This window comes from Callorhinchus milii, unplaced genomic scaffold, assembly GCF_018977255.1.
Source record: "Callorhinchus milii isolate IMCB2004 unplaced genomic scaffold, IMCB_Cmil_1.0 Scaffold4, whole genome shotgun sequence".
Classification (NCBI taxonomy): Eukaryota; Metazoa; Chordata; class Chondrichthyes; order Chimaeriformes; family Callorhinchidae; genus Callorhinchus; species Callorhinchus milii.
The window spans coordinates 5,050,328-5,071,889 of record NW_024704745.1 but is presented as its reverse complement, the minus strand read 5'-3'; the positions used below and the strand labels follow the sequence as shown (position 1 = coordinate 5,071,889).

General features: G+C 46.7%; 1 protein-coding gene across 10 annotated transcripts in view; it reads right to left on the bottom strand.

Annotated features, from left to right (window-relative positions):
- The window catches only part of LOC103190845 (SH3 domain-binding glutamic acid-rich-like protein), a 29,194-nt gene extending 13,716 nt beyond the window's left edge, over window positions 1–15,478 (bottom strand). For 9 of the 10 annotated variants that reach the window (XM_042334159.1, XM_042334162.1, XM_007911740.2 and 6 more), the window contains exons 1-3: window positions 15,251–15,352; window positions 2,553–2,738; window positions 1,605–1,685 (exon numbers count right to left, since the gene is read on the bottom strand). In XM_042334159.1, the coding sequence (XP_042190093.1) occupies window positions 1,605–1,685; window positions 2,553–2,738; window positions 15,251–15,295 (312 nt within the window). In that variant the 5' untranslated portion in view covers window positions 15,296–15,352. Of the gene's footprint in view, window positions 1–1,604; window positions 1,686–2,552; window positions 2,739–15,250; window positions 15,353–15,438 lie in introns of those variants that run through there. The other variant, XM_042334155.1, reaches the window with a different exon arrangement.
- Window positions 15,479–21,562: the final 6,084 nt, after the last annotated feature.

Genomic DNA, 21,562 nt, shown 5'->3' with positions numbered 1-21,562 from the left:
CAATACCCGTCTGCTCGCTCCGCTCAGCAGGCTCCGGCCTGCTTCATATCCCCCGCCCAGCCCCATCCCGCCCCACCATCGGCGGTCGGGTCAACAGCCTCTCTGCCCCCCACCCTTTGGATCTCCATCCCAAAGTCCTTTCGCCTCGTTCCCTCCCTTGCCTCCTTCGAGGCCATTCTCAAGACCCTCCTCTTCAACCACGCTTTTGGTCACCCTCCTAACCCTACCCTCGCTGCACCCCCATCTTGGGTGCAAATGCCCAACTGTCCCAACGCCCTGGGACGTCCTCCCGACGTGAAAGGCGCTGTGCGTAAATGTAATTTGGTGTTGCTCATGGAAGCCCAACTCTGGTTTAACCTGTGCTCTACCTTGGCACCACAATCCACAGGGCTCTCACCTTATAACAGTGGTGGAGGTAGGTGGACAGCAATTTTGTACCTGGAGTCCCGTAGCATAATGGTTAGCCCGCTCGCCTCACTAGCGAGAGGACCCGTGTTCGATTCCTGAGTGGAGCGAAATCTTAGGCAAGTTTCCTAAACTTCCTCTCGAAATGTATCTACACTCTCGGATTCAACCACTGCTTCAGGCAGCCAAGTTCCACAACCTCACGACCCTCCGTGTCAAACAGTTCCTCCTAAATTCTCTCTTAGATTCCCCACCCACACCCAGTCGCCATCTTATATTTGTGTCCCCTGGTTACGGACACACTGGAAGTGATGTCAGCACCAACCTGACAACCTGGAACCACTGACTAGAGGTTGATTATTTTGTGTTAAATAACATGGGGTGTGATTTTCACAGGCCCACAAACCACGATGTTATACTATGCTATGACAGGATCCAACTGCGTGTAACAAAGCTCCTTCTAGTGCAATGTTGCTTTTATTATTATTTTTTTGAAACCAGCCAGCCCCTGTGGTCTCACTGACCAACTTGTGTTGAGAAATTGATGTTAACAAGGAACCTGAATGAAAATCCAAACAGGAGCGTTTTATTTTGGGGGGGGGGGCGGGCGGGGGGGAAAAGAATGCACTGAGGAACTTTCATCCGAAAGGGACCACAATAATAATAATAATCCTTGTATTTGATATAGTGCCTTATCACGTTGTTGAGATGTCTCAATATACTGCAGAGTGGATTGACTGTACATTCTGTGGGCAAAACACCAATGGCACAAAGCAGTGTCCGATAATTGGATTGAGTTACAAAATTAGTATTTATTATTATTATCTTCAGAAAGTGATCCGCCAATCGACCGGGTTCCTACTTACTGCTAGGTAAACGGAGGCATGTGGAGTAAAGAAAGTTGCCTAAGGTTTCGCCCCGACCGGAAATTGAACCTGGATTCCCACGCTTGCGAGGCGAGGGTGCTAACCACTGCAGGAGCACAGGTCACAAGCTTGTCGCCAGAGCGTCGTATTATTATTGAGAGAGACTAAACGTTTTTGATCTGTTTCGTGCAAAACACGCACAAGGCTTTCAATTCACGCTCGAGACCATCACGCTGTGTAAAGTGCGCAGGAATGGAACGGCATTTCTTAAAGTGAAAATTCCTGTGGAAATTTAATAGTTCGGACAGGCCAAAAATCTGCTGCTTTTCTTACCTTTGAACCAGGAGGAGGTGTGAGATGCAGAAAGCCATACACTCCATTGTCTTCCTTGGCATTGAAGAAAGCTTCAAAGTCCTGCAGAACCAAGCAGCCACATTAATAGTAATCCTTGCATTTGATACAGCGCCTCATCACGTCTTCGAGACGTCTCAAAGCGCTTCACAGAATATACTGTAAAGTGGATTGACTGTATATTTTGTGGGCGAAACACGGCAGCCAATTGCACACAGCAGTGTCTCACAAACAGAAACAGTCGTGGATTGCGTGACCAAATTATTTATTTATGTTGAAGGGATTATTATCCCCGGCAAAAGCATTCCGCCAATCGACTAGCAACCGGGTTTCTACTTACTGCTATGTAAGTAGGCGTGTGGAATAAAGAAACTTTTTGCCCTGTCCAGGAATCGAACCCGGGACTTCTCGATTGCGAGGCGAGCGCTCAAAACACTAAGCTCCAGGATTCCACAGCATTACAGTCGACAGTCACTGTACATAAATATTACATTGTATAAATGTATGCAAATCACCTGGGTCTTTTAAGTACAGTAAAACTCACACAAGTCTTATCTTTATAAACCTATAAATGCCCAAGTCTTACACTACCCGAGTCCCATTCAGTTTCCTATCAAAACCACTTAGATTTCTTTGCGCCACTCGTATTAATCACCTCTTAATTCGTAACGCCTCTCCCCTACCCTCCATTACTTCCGCACTTACCGGCTGCTTTGAATCGCAGGATACGTGGTCTTGACCTGTCACTGCATGTGCACTTACCGGCTGCAGTGAATTGCACATGTGCAGTGATGATTATTGATTAAATCGGATTTTACACAACTTCTACAAGTTTGCCTGTAATTCGGACTTTGTGTAAGTCATGTTAAATGTTGCAGTCGCGACTGATACGACATGCGAGTTTTTACTGTGGTTGTTAGTGAGCCTCACCCCACAATACTGGGCATCGTTGAAGATCTGAGGAGGGAGAGGGTTGCCCTTCTGTGGGCGCTTTTCCCCCGGGACGTTTTCTCGCATCCACATCCTGTTGTCCTCGTTTGCCGCTATGTCCATCTCTTTAAAATCTATTTTATTGGCCTCCAGGAAACCCATAACATCCTGCTGTTTCTTCTTGATCTGCGAACGAGAAAACAATTTCAGTCACCAAGTGGGTTTGATTGGAGCGTGGCAGATAATAATAAATTACTTCATTTGATAAGGTGCTTTATCATGTTATTGAGACGTCTCAAAAGTGCTTCACAGAATATACTGTAAAGTGCAGTGAGAAAGGGTCAGATAAATATCTACAAGTTACCCTATCCACAAACAATTGTGGATTGGGTGGCCAATTTTTTTTTGATGGATTATTACCTCCAAAAAGTGGTCCCCCAATAGACTAACAACCGGGTCCCTACTTACTGCTAGCTAAACAGAGGCGTGTGGAGTAGGGAAACTTGCCTAAGGTTTCATCCTGCCAAGGAATCAAACCCGTGTCCTCTTGCTTGCGAGGCAAATGCACTATGCTATGGGACTCGTGGCATAGATACATGGTTAGTGGGAATGAACGGATATTTTGTTCTGAGAGCTGGTGCTTGATTGACCGAATATCCTCCTCCTTAACCCGGAAGCCAAAGCCCTAACTGGGAGGGTGGTCTTAGCTGGATGAGCAGTGGGAAAGCTTGCCAGACAGTGCTCTCAATGGCAAGCTATGTGGGTTTTAGCTGGTTAGACTCCAGCAGTTACCCCAACACACGCTCTGGGGTCCCCAATCCTAGGCTCTTCAGACACAGGAAAATGTTCATGTGTAGATAGGATGCATATAAGGAACTCTCAATTTGGTTTGGATACTCTACAGCACGGTGATGGGTTTCCGAGTGTCAGACACTCTGGCAAACCACTGCCAGCTGAAGTGGAGAATTGGCTAAACCCAAACTCATGGCCAATATGAGAAAGGGTCAGACAATGTCTACAAGTTGCCCGATTCACTTGCCATTTGCTCATTTACTTACTATCTTAAATCAAAACGCTCCAGTCAATGATCAGTGGAAAGAATTTCTTCCTATTGACTATCAAAACCCATCATAATTTTATACTCTTCGATCAGGTTATCCATCAACCTCTCTTTGTTAAAACACAAAAAGTCCCAGTTTCCCCAGTCTCCGCTCAGAGGCCAAAAACTTCTCCCCCGGTATCATCCTATTAAATCTCCTCTGCATCCCTCTCAGTCGCCTTGACGTCTTTCCTAAAGTGGGGTAACCAACACAGGACACAATAGTCTAACTATATCCAACTAACGATTTATACAAGGTTAGTATTGCCGGGTTGCATTTCTTTTGATCAGCCATGTGTCTGACACATGCAGAAACCTATCAAGATGCTTAAGAGTATCCAAACCAGACCGAGAATTCCACACATCCCACCCACACATGGAAACCCCAGAGACAGGTTGTTGGAATGGAATGCGCACTCTCTCCCTGGAGGGACCCATCCTGCTTACCTAATTCAAGAAAGTATTAGCCGCAGGTTGCTTTTATATTCTACGCTCCCTACTTATAAAACCTAGGATTCCGTGTATTTCGTGAGCGAAATGCGCCAGCCAATTGCGCACAGTGGTGTCCCTCGAACAGTCGTGGATTGAAAAGGGAATCAGAAGAGCAAAAGAACTTGGGGTGGGGCGGGGGGGTTAATGTTTTGATGTGAAAGGCACGATATCAAAGGTATGAATTAATTATTATTATCCAGTCTCTCTATCAAACCGGGGAAACCCTTAATGGTTTGCCTGGAGTATCGGAACTTCGCACTGGGATTAACTGGGGTGACCGTGAATGCAAGTAATGCTGGACTTTACCAGACTGCCATCAATACCTCCTCTCAAAGGCCATTTCACCACAAAGTGTTACGTCAGGTCCCCGATTGTGCCCTTCACTGAGTAACTGTATCTCATTTGTAGCAGCAACTATGCAGGCTCGGGACCTTCACTATCGCAACTCCCAGCCGCTAAATAATAATCCTTTGGGCTGGTTCCCTTACTCCACAAGCCTCTGTCTACTTAGCAGTAAGTAGGAACCTGGTTGTTAGTAGTTCGGTGGACCGGACCGCTTTCTCGGGGTAATAAGCCTTCTTTAAAAACATTTTTAGAAATGATAATTTGGTCATACAATCCAATCAATTGGCTGCTGCATTTCCAACCCCCAAAATATACAGTCACTGAAAACATTGATATCCTCACCCTCACAGAAACCTGTTTCACCACAGGCATCACCTTCCCCCTGACTGAGGCCACACCACCCAGCTATCTCTTCCACCATACCCCACACCCAACCGCTATGGTGGTGGGGTGGCTCATCTCCAGGTCCTCACTTGCTCCTCCTGTTCCTTCTCCTCCTTTGAGCACCTTATCCTCCACCATCCCTCCAATCTTTCCCTCAAAATTCTCTTTGTTTATTGCCTCCTCAAACCCTCCATCACCTTCCTCTCTGACATCACCAATGTTCGAGCTTCCCTCTGCCTCTGTTCAGAACGCCTCCTCATTTTTGGCGACTTCAACCAGCACTTCAGCCCCTCTCGCTCTATCTCCGATGAATTTCCCTCCTTTCTCTCGCTCCACCCTGCTAAACACGTCCATGGCCACCGGCTTGACCTGGTGATTACCGGGGTCTCAGCGTCTCGGACCTCACCATCACCGACAAAGCCATCTCGGACCATTACTTAATAATAATAATAATCCTTGCATTTGATATAGCGCTTTTCACGTCGGGAGGACGTCCCAAAGCGCTTCACAGAATATACTGTAAAGTGAATTGACTGTATATTTGTGGGCGAACGCGGCAGCCAATTGCGCACAGCAATGTCCCACAAACAGTTGTAGATTGAAAATGACCAATTTATTATTGTTTTTGGTTTTGTAGGGATTATTATTAGGCTCTGTGTGGAGTAAGGAAACTTGCCCAAAGTTTCGCCCTCTGCCTGGAATTGAACTCCGGTCTCTCGCTCGCAAAGCGAGTGCTCTAACCACTGAGCTACAGGACTCCCCTAATCTCCCCTAACTCGTCAATCCCTCTCCCCACCACCACCCAACCCACCTCAACCTCCTAACGCCCCTGGAAAAAAATCTCCCTCCACTCCCACTGCCCTGGGATCATCTGAACTCCTCCCCCTATGGGCTTCCTCCCACAATGACCTATCCTCCTCGGTCATCTCCTCTACAACTCCCTCTCCCCCACTCCCGATGCCCTTGTCCCCCTCACCTCCCGAACCACTTCCTACTTACGCAATTCACCCTGGTACACCAGCTACCTCCGTTCCCTCAAGGCACAGGTGTGTACTGCCGAACACACCTGGCTCAACTTATCTAACTTATTATTATTATAGATAATCTTGGAGGCCAAGGACAACTCCAGGCTCTTCTTCTCCTCCACCAACCAGTTCCTCTGCCCACCCTCTTCATGCCTTGCCTATCCTCTTCTCCAATGTCAACTGCAAGGAGAGGCTGGACTTCCTCGAGACCAGAATCAAGGGGATCCACTCAGCTGCCTCTGCCCTTCTAACGGCTATCCCCTCCCCATCTTCCCCTCACGCCGACTCCTACCCATCCCCCCTACACACCTTCAAACCTGTCTCCCCCTCCTCTCTCACCATCATTAGGACCCATATGAAACCTGCTCCATCTACCCCATCCCTACTCCTCTCCTTACCTCCCAGCTTCACCTCCTTGCCCAACTACTCACATCATCAATCTCCTTGTCCACTGGCACCATTCCCACCCCTTTAAAAACAGCCGTCTTCAGCCCCATCCTCAAAAAACCCATCCCTGCACTATAATTACCGCCCTATCTCCAACTTCCCTTTCCAAGGTCCGGGAACGAGTTGTTGCTTCCTAGCTTCACTCCTTCCTCTCCCGCCACTCCCTCTACGAACTCCTCCAATCGGGTTTCCGTGCTGCCCAGAGATCTCAAAGTTTCTAAGGCTAAGGCTCTATTTTTGGGCCTCATTCCAAACCTCTTGGTTTCCTTTTCAGTTCAAGGAGTATTTAGTTTCTGACAAGTCCACCAGCTATAATTGTCAGCCTGGCTGCATTGGTTAGCACTGCAGGCTATGGATCAGAAGGTTGTGGGTTAAAGCCCATCAGCAAAAAAAAATAGATCAGCAAGGTACTAACCTACAGGTAGAAACTCTAGCTGAATGCTACCCTTCCCGCCCCCGCTATTTCAGTGACACTGAAGCCAAATGTAAACCAAACTCAGACACAGTGACTCTCAACTCACGAATACATAGTCACTCCCCTTCACAATATATATCCTGTGAAGCGCTTTGGGATGTCCTCCTAACGTGAAAGGCTCTATATCAAATGCAAGGATTATTATGATACAGTATTGCTTGCTACGTTTTCAATTTCTCCATGCAAACAGTTGGATCCAACCAATCCCCTGATCATAATAATAATAATCCTTGCATTTGATATAGTGCCTTTTCACGCCTTTGAGACGGCTCAAAGCGCTTCATAGAATATACTTTAAAGTGAATTGACTGTATATTTTGTGGGCGAAACGCAGCAGTCAATTGCGCACAGCGGTGTCCCACAAACAGTGGTGGACCATCTGCTCAAATATCGATTTTCTTCACAGTGTATGTGTCTGCGGTGTGCGTGCGTGTGTGTGTGCGGGAGGGAGAGAGGAGGGAAGACGGACAGAGAAAGAGAGGGGTGGGAGGGGAGACAAACTGTTTTTGTATTCTGTGATACCTCAACAAACTTACATCAGACTATGTCAAGCTGAAACTGGAGCTGAGTATTGATTAGCACTGAAGTTGAAATCCCAAGTCGGGTGAATTTAAACCCAGTATTAAGGACACGAATCACATGCTTATCTCTATTGTAAAACACGACTTGTTTGCAGCCAGTTTAAGGTCAGCTCCGAACTCTTGTTTGGATATTGATCTTGCTAGATAAAGATTCCACACATGTACGTCACCCACTCATGGGAATTTCTCTGTGTTTGGAAAGGAATATACACCCTCTTCCCCAGGAGGGATGCATCTTGCTTACCTAACATTCCGGAGAGTATGAGGTGTTTGGTTGGCAAGAGCAAAGGCTTGAGGAGATCCCAGAGCTTGTGATGGAATTTAACCAGCTCTTGTCTGGCAAGTTTTCCCGCTGCTTGTCCAGCTAGGACCACCCTACCCATTAGGGCTTTGGCTTGCAGAGTTGACAGGAGCTGAGTGGGATGACTCCCTGACCCCATTGACTGCTCTGCCCTTCAAAGTCCGGCCGATCAGCCAGGCTGGACTGTCGTCAGCGGTGCCCTGGAATACTGCGCACCCGCCCGGCTCAGGAACCGGACAAGAGACTGTCACTGAGGCGCAATTCCCACATTCTATTGCCAAACACGTCACCTTGGAACCAGTGCAGCTCCAATGGAGTCCCCACTTTACCTCCCCCACCCACAGCCCCCTGCCTATACACACACGCACCCAGGAGGATATGAACCCCACAGCTTGCATAGTATAAATGGGGAGGGCTGGGGTGGTTGGGGTGGACTGACGGACAGGGAAAAGCAGAAGAGAAAAGTTTTCAAGCTAATAGTGCTTGCTAAGCTCCGACCAAAAATAGCACGACAAGCAAAATGCACTAATTGCAGCGCTGACCAGAGGCGTTCTGGAATGCAGTAACACAATACCGTCTGCAATGCACCCAGCTCACACACACAGCAAAGTCTGGCCTTGAGCTGTGTGAGCGAGCACTTTATATCAGAAAGTCGCAGGTCAGTCACACTGCAGACATTCATAAAATAATAATAATATTAATCCTGAAATTTGATAACAACACCTGAGCCCGTCGTTGAGACGTCTGAAAAGCGCTTCACAGAATATATTGTCAAGTGAATTGACTTGTCTATTTTGTGGGCAAAATGCGTCAGGCAATTGCGCACAGCAGTGTTTCACAAACAGTTGTGTATTGAGTGACCAATTTATACTTTTGTGGAGGGATTATTACCCCCGGGAAGTGATCCATCAATTGACTAACAACCAGGTTCCTACTTATTGCTAGGTAAACAGAGCTAATAATAATCCTTTCATTTGATAGAGTGCCTCATCGTGTCTCACGTGAATTGACTGTATGTTTTATGGGCAAAACACGGCAGCCAATTGGGCACAGCAGTGTCCCACAAGTGTCCCACTTACTGCTAGGTAAACAGAGGCATGCAGAGTAAGGAAACATGTCAAAAGTTTCGCCCTGCCCGGGGATCGAACTCGGGTCCTCCCGCTCTAGCCACTACGCTACAGGACTTCTATTTACTGAGACTTTACTGTAATGATGGGGAAAAATTAGCATTTAGGAAGGAATGCAGTCCCTCTCTGTTCTCCCCAGCACAGGTTCGGTCTGGCATCTTAAATGGACTTTCCAGTCCTAACTGAACCATGGTCCCACTGCTAGATTGTGAAGTCCATCTCACAGTGGCTTCACCTCACGCCCTCCCTTGCCTCCTTCAAGACCTGTCTCAAGACCCACCTCTTCGACCGTGCCTCCTGTCACCCTCCTACCCCCACTCTCCCTGCCTTCCACCTCTCTTGACTCCAACCCCCAGCTGTCCAGCACTTGGGACGTCCTTCCGACGTGAAAGGCGCTATATAAATGTAACTTGTTGTCGATGTTGACAATGCAACACTCCCCCACCCACCACTGAAATCCCTACATGGGGATGGAACCCACAGTCTTCTGACTCAAACAAGACGAGAACACTACCAACTATCAATTCTTAATTCCAGTCTCAATGTTGAAGCAGTTTTTAGCATTAATTTATATTGAATTATATATTAACTTGTATAATTTTTTTGCTAATTTGCTATCAATTATTTTTCTCCTGGTCTGTCCTCCTCTTACTAGGCTGCAGTTCCATAAGCACTGATTGCCCCCAACTCCCCGCCACTCGCCCCCCACCCCAGACCTAACCAACTCAGCAATAGATTACAGTAAGGCTTTTCCTTTGCCTGCCCAACCTCAGAAGAGCAGCCTCGACCATACTGAAATGCCATTTCCATTTTCCCAGCCATCAGGTGTCAGCCTGGCTCAGTTGCTAAGCACTCTCGTCTCTGGATCAGAAGGTTGCGGGTTCAAGCCCCCACATTGAAACTTCAAACTCACAGTCGAGGCTGACAATCTAACGCAATGGTGGGGAGAACGCTGCAATTGTTGACCTTCAGATGAGACATCGAACCAAGGTCCTGTCTGTCTGTCTGTTTAGTTACCCTTTAAAGATATAATAATAATAATCTCCTCCAATTTCCTAGTACGGCAAAGACCTTGATACCACCTCAAGGACTAGAATATCTATACTATTCACAAACACCTGCTCAACTCCTTACGAGATCGCTTCGGGTGAGGAAAGCTCTTCAACCCATCTGATCTCATCCTTCCATAACAACCACGCTACCATCTTCCCATCGCAGCATCAAGCTGTTTTTTTTGTAAATGTGTCCCGGCATCCTGGCTTCAACCGAGTAAACTGTTCTAGTCGTTAATTACCCTCTGGGGGTAATGGAAAATTTCCCATTGGCTGCCCTGAAACGGCAACTCTACCGTCCTCTTGCTCTACGGTCTTGGCGCATCCAAAAATATTGTTCTGGGTTTAATTTGTAAATCCTATTTAAAATGTTATACGGTTCTGTGAGGTCTCCTCAGATATATCCTCTCTCAGACCTGAATTAGAAGCTCTTTTGGGAGCTTTCAGTTGACTTGCTAAGTATTGTCTCCGTGACATTCAGAGCAAATAATAATAGAAGAGCCTAATCCTTGCATTTGAAACAACGCCTTATCACGTCATTGAGACGTCTCAAAGCACTTCATAGAATATAATAATAATACTTGCATTTGATATAGCGCCTTATCACGTCGTTGAGGCGTCTCAAAGCTCTTCATGGTTTCACTGTAAAGTGTAGTGACTATACTATAAAGTGGATTGGCTGTATATTTTATGGGCAAAACGCGGCAGCCAATTGCGCACAGCGGTGTCCCACAAACAGTCGTTGATTGAATGACCAATTTTTTTTTGTGGGGGGGGGATTATTACCCCTGAATGCGATCTGCCAATCGACTAACAAACAGGTTCTTACTTACTGCTAGATAATCAGATGCGTGTGGAGTAAGGAAACTTGCCCAAGGTTTCTCCCCTCCCAGGAATCGAACCCGGGTCCTCATGTTTGCGAGGCGAGCGAGCTAACCACTACACTAGGGGGAACGCTATGATTTACCGATCCATTCCACCTCGCGCGTCTATGACACTGAGGCCAAACATCCCATGGCACTACTTTGAAAATAAGAGGAGCCCTCTCCATTTGATGGGAGATTTAACAGCTTCGCCCCAAAATTGGCTGCCTCACTTTCCTAACCAATGGAGTCAATGCAGTTAACAGCAATTACTTGAGAAGAGGCAAGCAGAGATGTTCGGGTGTGAAGGGAGGCTATAAATATGCACGTTCTCTCTTCTTTCTGGACAGGAGTGAAGGAAAAGCATTGGGTGTGTTGGAATTGCATATGCTGTCTATTGCAAACCTATTCCTGGATGAGGAATGCATTTTCCGCAACCTTCCAACAGGTGTATTTCAATCACCAAGAACAGGCACAGATGGAACTTTGGTTCGATGTCTCATCCGAAGGACACCGTATCCCAACATTTCAGCCTTACCCCAGAACTGTACTTCATTGGAGAAATGGCCTCGACCAGTGATGGCCAACTTTATTGGTGTGCTAACCATTTGGTTTCTCTACATTGAATTTTTCTTCATTCGTGGCCATGCCACAGGGATTCTGGCTCGATAGGTACTGGAAACAAGGTATTGATTTGGGATGGACTTGCCTTGACTGGGGCAGGTGTTCGGGAAAAATTAAATAAAGAAAAATTGATCTGCTTTGCCAAACAAAAGGTTGGCCACCAGTGGCCTTGTCTGTGAATTCAAAGTGGCAACATAAGGCTTTAAACCTTTGGACTGTCCTATCAGCGCCTTGAGACTGTCCTCCCGACATGAAAGCCGCTTTATAAATGCAATTTGTTGTTGTTGTTGAACCCACAACCTTCCAACTCACCTTAGCGAGATTGCTACCAGCTGAGCCTGGCTGATACCTACCCATTGCCGCGTACTCTATTATAAACGGTAGTCCCATAGTGTAGTGGTTAGCGCACACGCCTCGCAAGCGAAAGGACCTGGGTTCGATTCCCGGACGGGCGAATCATTAGGCAAGTTTCCTTACTCCAGCAGTAAGTAGGAACCCGGTTGTCAGTCAATTGGAGGATCACTTTCCGGGGGTAATAGCTTCCGCCAATGCGTTTAGCAAGTGGTCTGGTCTTCTCGAATATTCCTCGACACCAGGTGACACTGCTGCTACTTCACGTTTGCATTGCGTGAATATCTCATCCAAAGGATGGCACCTCCTACAATGAAACACCTCCCCCCAAGCGCTGCAATGGAGTATCTGCTTGAGTATGTGATTCCAAGTCCCGAATTGGGGCTTGAACCCACAACCTTTTGACTTAGAGGAGTGTTCAATGGGATTCCTCCCCTCCCTCTACCCCCATAGCAAAGACCAAACAGAATTTTTACCCACACGTCAGCCCACCATTGATTGCCACAGACCAAGATGGAACAGTACTTCAACGAGCATCCATTTTGAACGGTGTCTTTCAGACCCGGACTCAAACGGTTAATGCCTCCAACTTTTATTTAATTTAAACGCTAGAATTGCTTCTTTCCATCTTTGTCAAACTGTCTCAGGCTCTTTCGACGTGGAAGACGATGCCAAAGGGAGTCGAGAGAGGTCTTGCCAAACAACACCGGCTCTGCCAAACCTGACGGTTCCTTGGACACGTCTAAGGCGATAGGTGTGCGCTGTCAACTTTATTTGGAAACAGATGATCTGCTAATATTATACTGCTGAGTCAGGAGAGAGAGCTTCGTTGACGATGTTCAGAAATTAGCCTTGCACTCCCCTTATATAGGGGAATGTGTCAGCCTGGTAGCGCTCTCTCTTCTGAGTCAGAAGGCTGTGGGTTCAAGATCCCACTTCGGGGCTTGGAATCACAGTCTAAGCTGATGCTCCAATGCAGCGCTGGGGGAATTGTCGGAGGTGCCGTCCTTCGGATGAGACGTTAATCCGAGGTCCCGTCTGCCTGCTCAGGTGGATGTTAATGATCCCATGCCATTATTCGAAAAGAGAAGGGAGTTTCTCTCTCTTGGTGTCCTGGACAATGATACCCCCAAACGAAATTAGTCACTCAGTCCATGGCTGTTTGTGCGACACTGTTGTGCGCAACTGGCTGCCACGTTCACCCACAAAATACACAGTGTAATCCTGTGAAGAGTTTTGAGACGTCTTGGCAACATGATAAGGCACCATATCAAATGCAAGGATTGTTATTATATAAGATTGATTATAATAATAATCCTTGCACTTGATATAGGTATCAGCCTGGCTCGGTTGGTTGTACTGAGTCAAACGTTTGTGACTTTAACATCGAACCAAGATTGCGGTGAATGTTCAAAGATCCCACGGCACTATTCGGAAAGAGAAGGGAATTTCTCCTGGTGTCCTGGCCAACAATCCCACAGATAAAGTTGGTCAATCGCTCCACGACTGTTTGTGGGACACTGGCATACGCAATTGCCTGCCGTGTTTATCCACAAAACACACAGTCACTCCACGTCACAGTACATTATTGGAGCGTCCTCCCGACGTGAAAGGTGCTACACCAAATACAAGGATGATTTTTGTTGTTGTTATTGTATCCACTAAGCAGCAAGCACTTTTCATACGCGTGGATCCAAATGAGTAACACTTTCTGAGGTAGGAAAGGGATGCGAATATGTATTGTTAAAAACAATTTACATTTACACTGTGCCCTTCATGTAGGATAGCATCTCGGATACGTTAAGTGACAGGGTTGCCGAGCAAGGGAGAAGATGGGGAGGTCGAAGAGGTAGATCTTACGGTCGGGCTTAAAGATAGATAAAGAAGGGGCGAGAGGTGGAGGGGTTGAGGCAGGGAGTTCCAAAGCTTGAGGGCTTAGCGGCCGAGGTCCTGAATGCCAGTGATAGTAGCCAGGATGGGTCAGGGGACATGGAACAGGCCTGCATTAGCTGAGAAAAAAGATTGGGGTACGAGCAGGTCAGAGAGGTAGGTAGGGAGGTGCTGGACTGCATGCGAGGGCGAGGATTTCAGAATCAATCCATTCTGAGACGGGGAGCCAGTGGGGTCTGGCGAGAACTAGGAGGATGAGCGTACAAACAAAAAGAAACTTTGCGTCAGAAGAGAATAAGTCTTATTCAATGTTTAAAATCACAATTACATTTGTTTTATGATAATATATCTCCCAAGCCATTAGAGAACAAAATAAACATAGTTCCCCTGAGACCAATCAACTTTCACCCATCTGGATGACGGCTAACATTCCTGTTTTTTTTAAAAGAGAGACAAAGGGATACAAAGGGACAAAGAGAAATAACACACTTTGTTAACTACTTTCATTTGGATGAAATGTTATGCTGTGAAGCGCTTTGAGTCTCAACGATGTGATAAGGCGCTGTATCAAATACAAGGATTATTATTATTATCATCATCATCTTATTTATAAACTTTTTTAAAAAAAGATACGATGTGTGCTATACACAGGAAACAGAGACAATAAAGTAAAGTGTAGGGCTTTGATAGTTTAAAAATTAGACAATACTGTCATAACTTAAAACATCGGATTTTTTTCAAAAAAAGTAAATAAAATTATTTGGGAAAAAAAAGACACCTCTCTTAAATTCAGAAGTGATTGCATTGCAAAGGGGGTAGAAGCAATTTAACAATGCAATTGTTGGGGGGAGAGGTTGGTTTTATTTAAAAAATAAAAATGGGAACCAGAATCATAGTCGGTTACAGCACAGAAGGAGGCCATTCGGCCCATCATGTCTGTGCCAGGTCTTTGAAAGAGCTACCCAACAAGTCCCTCTCCCACCCCTGCTCTTGCCCCACAACTCTGCAAATTTTCCTTTTCAAATACCTCTCCAATTCTAGCTGTAGCACTCTTATATAAAATTCACATAGGGCAATGCGCTTGCTAACTGCGGGTGGATAAATTTAACAAATTTAACGATGCAATCATTTTTTTTGGTGGGAGGGAAATAAAACTAAAGACCGGAACTACAACAACAATAATAATAATCCTTGCATTTGACACGGCGCCTTATCACGTCTTCCAGACGTCTCTCAAAGCGCTTCACGGGAACATACCGCAAAGCCAATGGACTGGATTATTTTTGTGGGCTTCGAAACACGGCGGCTCATTGCGCGCCTCGAAACAGCAGTGGATTGAACCAGCTGTAGGATTCTGGAAGTTTCTGTAGGGCAAATGTTGTCTGCTATCTATCTATCTATCTTTCTGGCTGTGTGGGTGGGAGTGAGTGAGTGAGTGAGTGAATGAGTGTGTGTGTGATTGACTGATTGCTGCCCTGGCTATGGTATGTGCTATCAGCTGTGGCTGGATATAAAAAGAAAGGTTACTTTGCATTGAATGGAGGGAGGGAGGGAAAGAGAGAGAGAGAGAGAAAGAAAAGAAAGAAAAGAAAGAAAAAGAAAACACAAATAAAAATACATGACATTCATTTCATTTACTTACTGCAGTAGATCCAGACTGGGTAGCAATAAAAACCTTGATCACCATGTTCACTCTCTGTTGTGTGTGTTGTGTGTGTGGAGGGAAGGGCAACAACCCCAAAAAGAAAAGAGAGTAAAAATAATAAATAAAGGAGTGAGAGAGAGAGAGAGAGAGAGAGAAAGAGAGAGAGAGCAAACAAGTCCAACCACCTGCAGCCAAACTGGTCAATAGGCAACTGAGCCAAGGACTGAGACAAGCGCAGCGCCCGCCCCCTTTTGCTCACCGTTGATTGGCCGCGGGCTGCCGTCTGGGCGGGTCCCAGGGGCCGAGGGCACTTGTGAGTGGCCGTCTCTCCTGTCAATCAGGCGTTGATTGACGTCGCTCTTTTTGGATGCTCCCTCCCCTTCCTCTCTCTTTCTTTCTCTCTCTCTCTCTCTCTCTCCTTCTCTCCCTCTCTCTCTCTGTCGCCCCTCCACTCCCCCACCATCACCTTCCCTATAAGGCTAGTGGTCGAGACTGGCCAATGGGATTCCTCACCCTGGCTGTGCCTGGCAATGTTTGCAGAACTTCCCAACAATTTTTTATTCTAACTTTATTAGAACTTTTTATTTCTAACTTTCATCCACTTTTTATTTCTCACTCTCATCCACTTTTTATTTCTAACTTTCATCCACTTTTTATTTCTCACTCTCATCCACTTTTTATTTCTAACTTTCATCCACTTTTTATTTCTCACTCTCATCCACTTTTTATTTCTAACTTTCATCCACTTTTTATTTCTAACTTTCATCCACTTTTTATTTCTCACTCTCATCCACTTTTTATTTCTAACTTTCATCCACTTTTTATTTCTCACTCTCATCCACTTTTTATTTCTAACTTTCATCCACTTTTTATTTCTCACTCTCATCCACTTTTTATTTCTAACTTTCATCCACTTTTTATTTCTCTCTCATCCACTTTTTATTTCTAACTTTCATCCACTTTTTATTTCTAACTTTCATCCACTTTTTTTTTTAATAATGACTTACACCGAAACTTCACTTCTATTCAACTTTTTTTTTGTAAAAAATAAAATAAAGCTTCTTTCCTCCCCCACCCACAACCCCACCCCCACCTCCACCCCCCTCCCTCTCTCTCCATATAGTTAATGATATTAAAAAAAACTAAACTAAACAGCAGCACCCTAGAAAATAACAGAAATCGCTATGAATGTATTTTTAATGTATTTTTTTTAAAAAGGATTGATAAAGCGCTGTATCGAATGCAAGGATTATTATTATTATTACAACAACAACAAAATTACATTTGTATAGCACCTTTCACGTCGGGAGGACGTCCCAAGGCACTGGACAGTCAGTGTTTCAGACCCGAGCTGGGGGTCGGGGTTGGGGAGGTTGGAGGGCATGGGGGCGGGGGGGGGGAAGCAGGTTGATCGAAAGCACGGTCGAAGAGGAGGGTCTTGAGATGGGTCTTGAAGGAGGCAAGGCGGGGGGGGGGGGGCGAGGCGGAGGAAATGTGGGATGGAGTTCCCGCCATAAATTAATAATTTATTATTATTGTGATTATTTCTTTTCCAGGAGTAATAATCCCTTCCACAAAAAACAATTTTCTAAGAAGAAGAATCCGGTCACTTCAATCCACGACCGTTTTGTGGGCCGCTGCCGCTGTGCGCGATGGGCTGCCGCGTTCCGCCCACGAAATCTACAGTTCAATTCGCTTTGCAGCGCATTCCGTGAAGCCCTTTGACACGTCCAAACGCCTGACTGCCCGGGCTTCGGAAATATCAACCCCCGGGTTTGACGATACAGCGCCTTATCACGTCTGCGAGACGTCTCGAGGCGCTTCGACGCGACACACTGCAAAGCCATTCTTATTATCGATGAATGAATGAATGAATGAATGAATGAATGAATTAATGAATTAATGAATTAATTAATAATGTTCTCGTTATAAAGCGCCCCATCCAGGAGAGAGGAGAACTATCATTCCCAGAAGCCGTTGATGGGCTTGTGTGGTTTCCCTGGTGATCGAGTGGGCGCTCTGATTCCCTGGGCTCATTGTGACACATTGGAGCCTGAGTTCCACTGACCCGCAGTCAGTCTCCACGGGGGGACTGACAGACGGACTGACTGACCGCTTCCCATCCTGTTCAGACCTTCTCCTTTCATCAGCCGAGCCTTCCTCAAACTTCACCTGGTGAGTGTGTGTGGGGGGGGAGAGGTGGGGGCTTTAAATAGACACCTGACCATCCCCCCACCCCCACCCCCACCACCACCCCGCCACTGTGGGAAAGGGGATACGAGGCTCTGTTTCATTCTCCCGTAAGAGTCAACTTGCGTTAATTTTATTTAAGGAAAGTAAAGGCGTCCCTCCTTCAAGACACTCCTCTTCGACTTCTCTGCGCATTTAAGTCACCCTCCTACCCCTACCCTTCCCTGCTCTCCACCCCCTCCTGATCCCAACCCCCAGCTCGGGTCCAAACCCCTGACTGTTTGGGAGTTTGGGACGTCCTCCCGACGTGAGAGGCGCAACCCGAGTGTCATTTGTTACTGCTGTTATAGATTGGTTCGTATGTGTAGTGACTTTCTGCCTCTTTAGCGAACACTGTTTGTTTTGATACGTTTGATGCAGCGGCTTTCACATTCAACGTCTCAAAGCGCTTCGCAGGATACACCGTGTGAAGGGTAGTGACTGTGTGTTTCGTGGGTGGACGGGTACCGAGCCCCAATCCTGAAAGCCAAACCATGCCAACGTGGGAATGAATGCCAGCTCCCGTACAATTTTTTTTTAAAAAAAGAAAGAAAAACCGAACCGGTGAGCCCGAGTTGAAACTCATCCGTTTTTTTGGTCTGCCGGGTGTCTGACACGGGTGGATTAGCCGTCGCCGTGCTGAAGCGGATCCTGACAGAGAGTACCCGGGAGCTTACACGCGCGTAACCAGCCACACGGGAAATTCCGCAATACTTTTTACGCAGACGGACTTTTATTTTTCTCTCTCTCCGCGCCCCCCCCCCCCCCCCCCACACCTCACCACCCACCTGAATTTCCACCTTGTCGCGCCCCACCAGTAAGACCACTCTGTCTTAAAATGGAAGATCACTGAAAATTTGCAAAACCTATTCTGGTACGATAACAAGCAAAGACATAATAAAGCGGTCGCTCAATCCGCGACTGTTTGTGGGACGCGGCCGCGGGCAATTGGCTGCCGAGTTTCGCCCACAAACTATACGGTGATTTCGCTTTGCGGTGTGTTCTGTGAAGCGCTTTGGGACGCTTCGAAGAGGTGATAAGGGGCTATATTAAATGCGAGGATTATTATTATTACTTTCCCCGTTCCCCCTTCCCTTCCTGACTGTTTTTGTTTGAATGGTGAGTTCTGATGACATCACCAAGGAACTGTTTGAGCCAGAGGATTTGCTGAGGGGGGTGGGGGTTTGGACGGGGGCGAGAAAGAAAATGGAAAGAGCAATCGAGCTGTGTGAAGAGACGTGGGATTAAATAGACCGGTGTCTGGAGTGGTTTTCCCTCATTCGCCTCCCTTCCTGAGCGTTGAATGTTTTGGAATTAAAAAAAAATTGGCAAATGTTACGATCTTTTTCTTTGCTGTCACGTCAAACGAGTCAGTCAATTATGAGACGTGTTGGCTTTACCGTCAATCGTTGTAGGGCTCAACCTGAAAGTCTTGGTCAAGCATTGTGAAAGTCCTGTAGAGTCATGGTTAGCGCACGTAAGAGGACCCGGGTTCGATTCCCGGGTGGGGCGAAACAATAGGCAAGTTTCCTTACCTCACACGCCTCCGTTTATCTAGCGGTAAGTAGGAACGTGGTTGACAGTCAATTGAGGATCACTTTCTGGGGGTAATAATCCCCGCCCGCTCCTCGCTGTTGTGTTTTGCCCACAAATACAAAGTCAATCCACTTTACAGTATATTCTGTGAAGCGCTTTGAGACGTCTCAACGACGTAATAGGGCGCTATATCAAATGCAAGGACCGTTATTCTTATCGGTAGAATGATTAGCGGGACGCAGGGGGGGACAAGTAGGATCCAGGTTAGTGGGAGAGGAAGGAGTTACTCTCTTGCTTCCTTGAGTAACACATTTTTTTGCTCGGCCGGCTGTCTGACACACAGCTCTTGCCGATTTGCACCTCATACTCTCCAGAATTAATCTCAGAGGGAGAGAGAAAGAGAGAGAGTGTGTGTGTGTGTGTGTGTGCATTAATCTATTCCTGAAATGTCCACTGTTAGTCTGGTTTAGATTGTGCGTCAACCTGGCTCAGTCGGTAGAGTACTCACCTCTGAGTCAGAAGGTGGTGGGTTCAAGCCACCATGTTGGGATTTGGAATCCCATAGTCTAAGGGTACATTGCCTGAGGTGTCGTCCTTTGGATATCAAATGCAAGCATTATTACGATTGTTATCATTATTATCTGTTGAACAGAGCCAGCTAGTGCGCTTAGCAGCCCGTAAAAGTTGATCCATACGCTGCTTTGAAGTGCCTCAACGACGTGATAATAATCCTCGCATTTTTGAGACGGCGCCTTATCACGTCTTCGAGACGTCTCAAAGCGCTTCACTTGCGATGTGAATTGACTCTATATTTTGTGGGCGAAACGCAGCAGCCAATTGCGCGCAGCAGCGTCTCACGAACAGTCGTGGAGTGAGTGACCAAATTATTATTATTTTTTTGAAGGGTTTATTACCAACCGACTAACAACCGGGTTCCTACTTACTGCGAGATAAACAGAGGCATGTGGAGTAAGGAAACTTGCCCAATGTTTCACTCTGCCCCGGGAATCGAACCCAGGCTTGCGAGGCGAGCTGAGCTACAGGACTCCACAAGGCGATAAAGCGTTATATTATTATTATGAGTACTATAATAACAAGGTGAGGTGCCTCAACCACGGAGGGATAACTTATTTCCTTGAACGGTTGTGTGTTTGGTTGGGTTTCAGATAATGTGACGAGGTGGCATTCTCCAGCATGACCGACCAGAAGAGTTTGCCGGACAACCTGTCAGAGCGATCTCCGAGCGGGGATAAGCAGAGCAGCGATTCGAACAGCAGCGCTTCCAGCAAGAACTCCGCAGATAGTGACGGGAGCCACCAGCGCCTGAGAGACAGCGCCTGCTCCGACTACTCCGAGGACTTTGAGGACCGCCGCAGCGCACTGGACACGCAGGGGACGGAGCGAGCCAGCGGAGGAGAGCAGCCGCCCGTCAGCAAGGAGGAAGACACCAAGAAAAGCAAAGTCACTTGCAAGAAAGGTAAAGGCGATCAGGCCCCTCTCGAGACCCTCTTCTTCGACCGTGCCTTCGGTCTCCTCCTCCGTCACCCACCCTCCCTGCCCTCCACCCCTCCTGACGCTAACAATAATCCTTGCATTTGATACAGCGCCTTAAGGCAGGGCGAAACCTTGGGCAAGTTTCCTTACTCCACACAGAGCCTAATAATAATCCCTCCAAAAAAACAAAAACAATAATAAATTGGTCATTTTCAATCTACGACTGTTTGTGGGACATTGCTGTGCGCAATTGGCTGCCGCGTTCGCCCACAAATATACAGTCAATTCACTTTACAGTGTGTTCTGTGAAGCGCTTTGGGGCGTCCTCCCGACGTGAAAAGCGCTATATCAAATGCAAGGATTATTATTATTATTATCACAGTCGTTTGAGACGTCTCAAAGCGTTTCGCAGGATGCACTATAAAGCGGAGTGTCTGTATGTTTTTCGAGCAAAATGCGGCAGCCCATTGCGCACAGCTGTGTCCCACAAACAGTCGTGGATTGCGTGACCACATTTATTATGTTTTTTTTAATTGATTTATTTTGGTTTTGAAGGGATTATTACCCCTGGAAAAGTGATCCACAAATCGACTAACAACTGGGTTCCTGCTTACTGCTAGTTAAACCGAGGTTTGCGTGTGGAATAAGGAAACTTGCCCAACGATTCATTCTGTCCTGGGAATCGAACCCCGGTCCTCTCGCTTGCAGGCGCACTAACCACTAAGCTACAGGACTCCAAAGTACACCTGGCTGGCCGTTCATACAGCCGTATAATGTTGTCGAGATGTCTCAAAGCCCTTCACAGGATACCGTGCAAAGTGTAGTAGTGACTGTGTGTTTTGTGACAAGCTATGCAGTTTTAGCTGGATAGGCTCGAGCAGGAACTCCAACGAACACTCTGGGGTCTCCCAAGCCTTGGCTCTTGCCAACCTGCGCCGAAAACTCTCCGGAATTAGGTGAGCAGGATGAGTCCCTCCAGGGAGAGCGAGAGAGCGCATTCCATTCCCACAATCTATCTCCGGGATTTCCATATGTAGGTGGGATGCATGG